The 1,878-nt window shown below is 55.2% G+C and overlaps 1 protein-coding gene across 1 annotated transcript, besides 3 other annotated features; it reads right to left on the minus strand.

The window, feature by feature from the left end:
- Nucleotides 1-1,408, minus strand: Tco025E_06965 (putative MYH7B protein; the record flags this gene model as incomplete). The annotated part of the gene is made up of 1 exon (XM_029373832.1): nucleotides 1-1,408. A coding segment is annotated over one exon (1,408 nt), but the record flags the coding sequence as incomplete, so codon positions are not given.
- Nucleotides 1,409-1,500: 92 nt separating this feature from the next.
- Nucleotides 1,501-1,521: a microsatellite.
- Nucleotides 1,521-1,543: a microsatellite.
- Nucleotides 1,544-1,861: 318 nt separating this feature from the next.
- Nucleotides 1,862-1,878: a microsatellite.

Consider the following 1,878-nt stretch of genomic DNA (forward strand, 5'->3'; position numbering starts at 1 on the left):
AGACGTGCAGCTCCTCGCCCGTTCGCTCCAGCTCCCGCTGCACCTCCGCGCGCTGCCGCACCGCCTCCTCCAGCTGGGCCCGCAGTTCCGCAGCGTCCGACCCACTCTGCTCGCGGAGAACGTGCAGCTCCTCGCCCGTTCGCTCCAGCTCCCGCTGCACCTCCGCGCGCTGCCGCTCCGCCTCCTCCAGCTGGGCCCGCAGGTGTGCTGGCGCTTCTACCAAATCGTGATTTTCTTTCTGCTCGTTTCTGTTTGTTGGTGCAGAGGCCTCATCACGATTAACGGATGTCTCGTTTTCGGTTTCCGCGAAATTTGCGTTGAGGGATGCCTGGAATTTGTTTGCAATTTCAATGCAGTGTGAGACTTTTGGTGGAGTTTCTGCGAGAAGGGTGGCTACAGCGTGGATGAGTTTTTTTGCCTCAGCCGCCTGTTGTTGGGAGTTGCGAAGGTATTGTGTAAGGCTGTTAATTTTTTGCATATCCTTGAGCTTTTCATGCTTCACCTTTTCCTTCCACTGTTGCAGTTTCTCCTCCTGCGAGGGATGTAGAGCGGTGTCTGTGGATACCGCTCGCTTTTGTTTTTCAAGCTCCTCTCGCAGTTCTTGAATGGTCCTTACATCCTGCAGCTTTATGTTCTTAACGCCTTCTTTCCACACTCGCTGCTTCTCAAGCACGGCGGACAACTTTGTAGAAGCCTCCTCGAGTTCGCTCTGCAACTTGTTATTTTTTGCCTCGAGTTCCACGATTTCCCTCTGTAACTCTCCAGTGAGACCGGCCTGTTGAGTGGAGTGTCGTTCCAACGCCTGGATTTCCTCCTGTTGCTTCCCGATGCGGCTGCTGAGCTCCTCGGCCTTGTCCAACTCCCTCAGTTGCACACGAAGTTGCTGTACTTCCACCTCATGGTGTTTGCTAAGCGACTCCAGTTCCTGTGTAAAGCGTTGCTGGCTCTCAATGTACTGCTCTTGGAGTGCCTTCAGCTCACTATTTTGTTGCGCAAGTTCCGAATCGCGGGCCGAAACAGTGGCAAGGGCCTTGTTCAGCTCCTGCTGCTTGACTCCCAGTTCCCTTTCGTGCTTGTCGCGCAGCGTTGCAAGCGCATTGTCCAGCAACGAATGCATCTCCGCGGTGATGGGAACCGGCGCAGCTTCGTGCAGGGTCTTGATGACCTTCAACTCCCCTTCCAGTTCTGCGATACGTACCTGATCCCTACGGTTGAGCTCCTTGACCTTTTCCTTCCACTGGGCCGTCTTGAGCTGCAGCGTGGACAACCTTCCTCGTTCCTCCCGCAATTCCTCCTCTGCCCGCCTAACAACCTCCTCCAGAGTGCCAACCTTTTGCCGCAGCATCTCTACCTCCTCCGTATCCGGAGTGGAGGCGGCGGGGGCGTGCTTCTTGAAGAAGTGTGCCATACGAGCACCAGAACCTCTTGTTGTTTTTTTTTTCCGTTGTTTCGAAGCTCCCCCGCGTGGCCTTACGTTTCTGCCTTGTTTCCCTTAGCCTGTATATATATATATATATATATGTGTGTGTGTGTGTGTGTGCGTTCGCTCGTGCCCCTTTCCACCCACCCCCCCACTCTCCGTTTTCCGACACGCGCTCTGCTTGCCTCCCAACCAGGGCTGCGGCACGGCACAAATTCCATGGAAGGAGTGAGTGGGGAAAAAAGAAAACAAGTAGACGAGGAAGAGGAGGAGGCCAAAGGAGACGACGTGGAGGGGAGACCGGCGGCATCGTGGGAATTGAAAGGGGGTGGAGCGAAACACAAACACAATGCGTCCGTGGCCAGCAGGCATGGCATATCGACTTCCCTTCCAGGCTATGGTTTCAGTGGGCAGCCCCGTTTGCACCTCACCGCGATCTTGTCTCTCTCTCTCTCTCT

The sequence above is a fragment of the Trypanosoma conorhini genome, assembly GCF_003719485.1.
Source record: "Trypanosoma conorhini strain 025E chromosome Unknown Tco_14.4_contig_00504, whole genome shotgun sequence".
Taxonomy (NCBI): Eukaryota; Euglenozoa; class Kinetoplastea; order Trypanosomatida; family Trypanosomatidae; genus Trypanosoma; species Trypanosoma conorhini.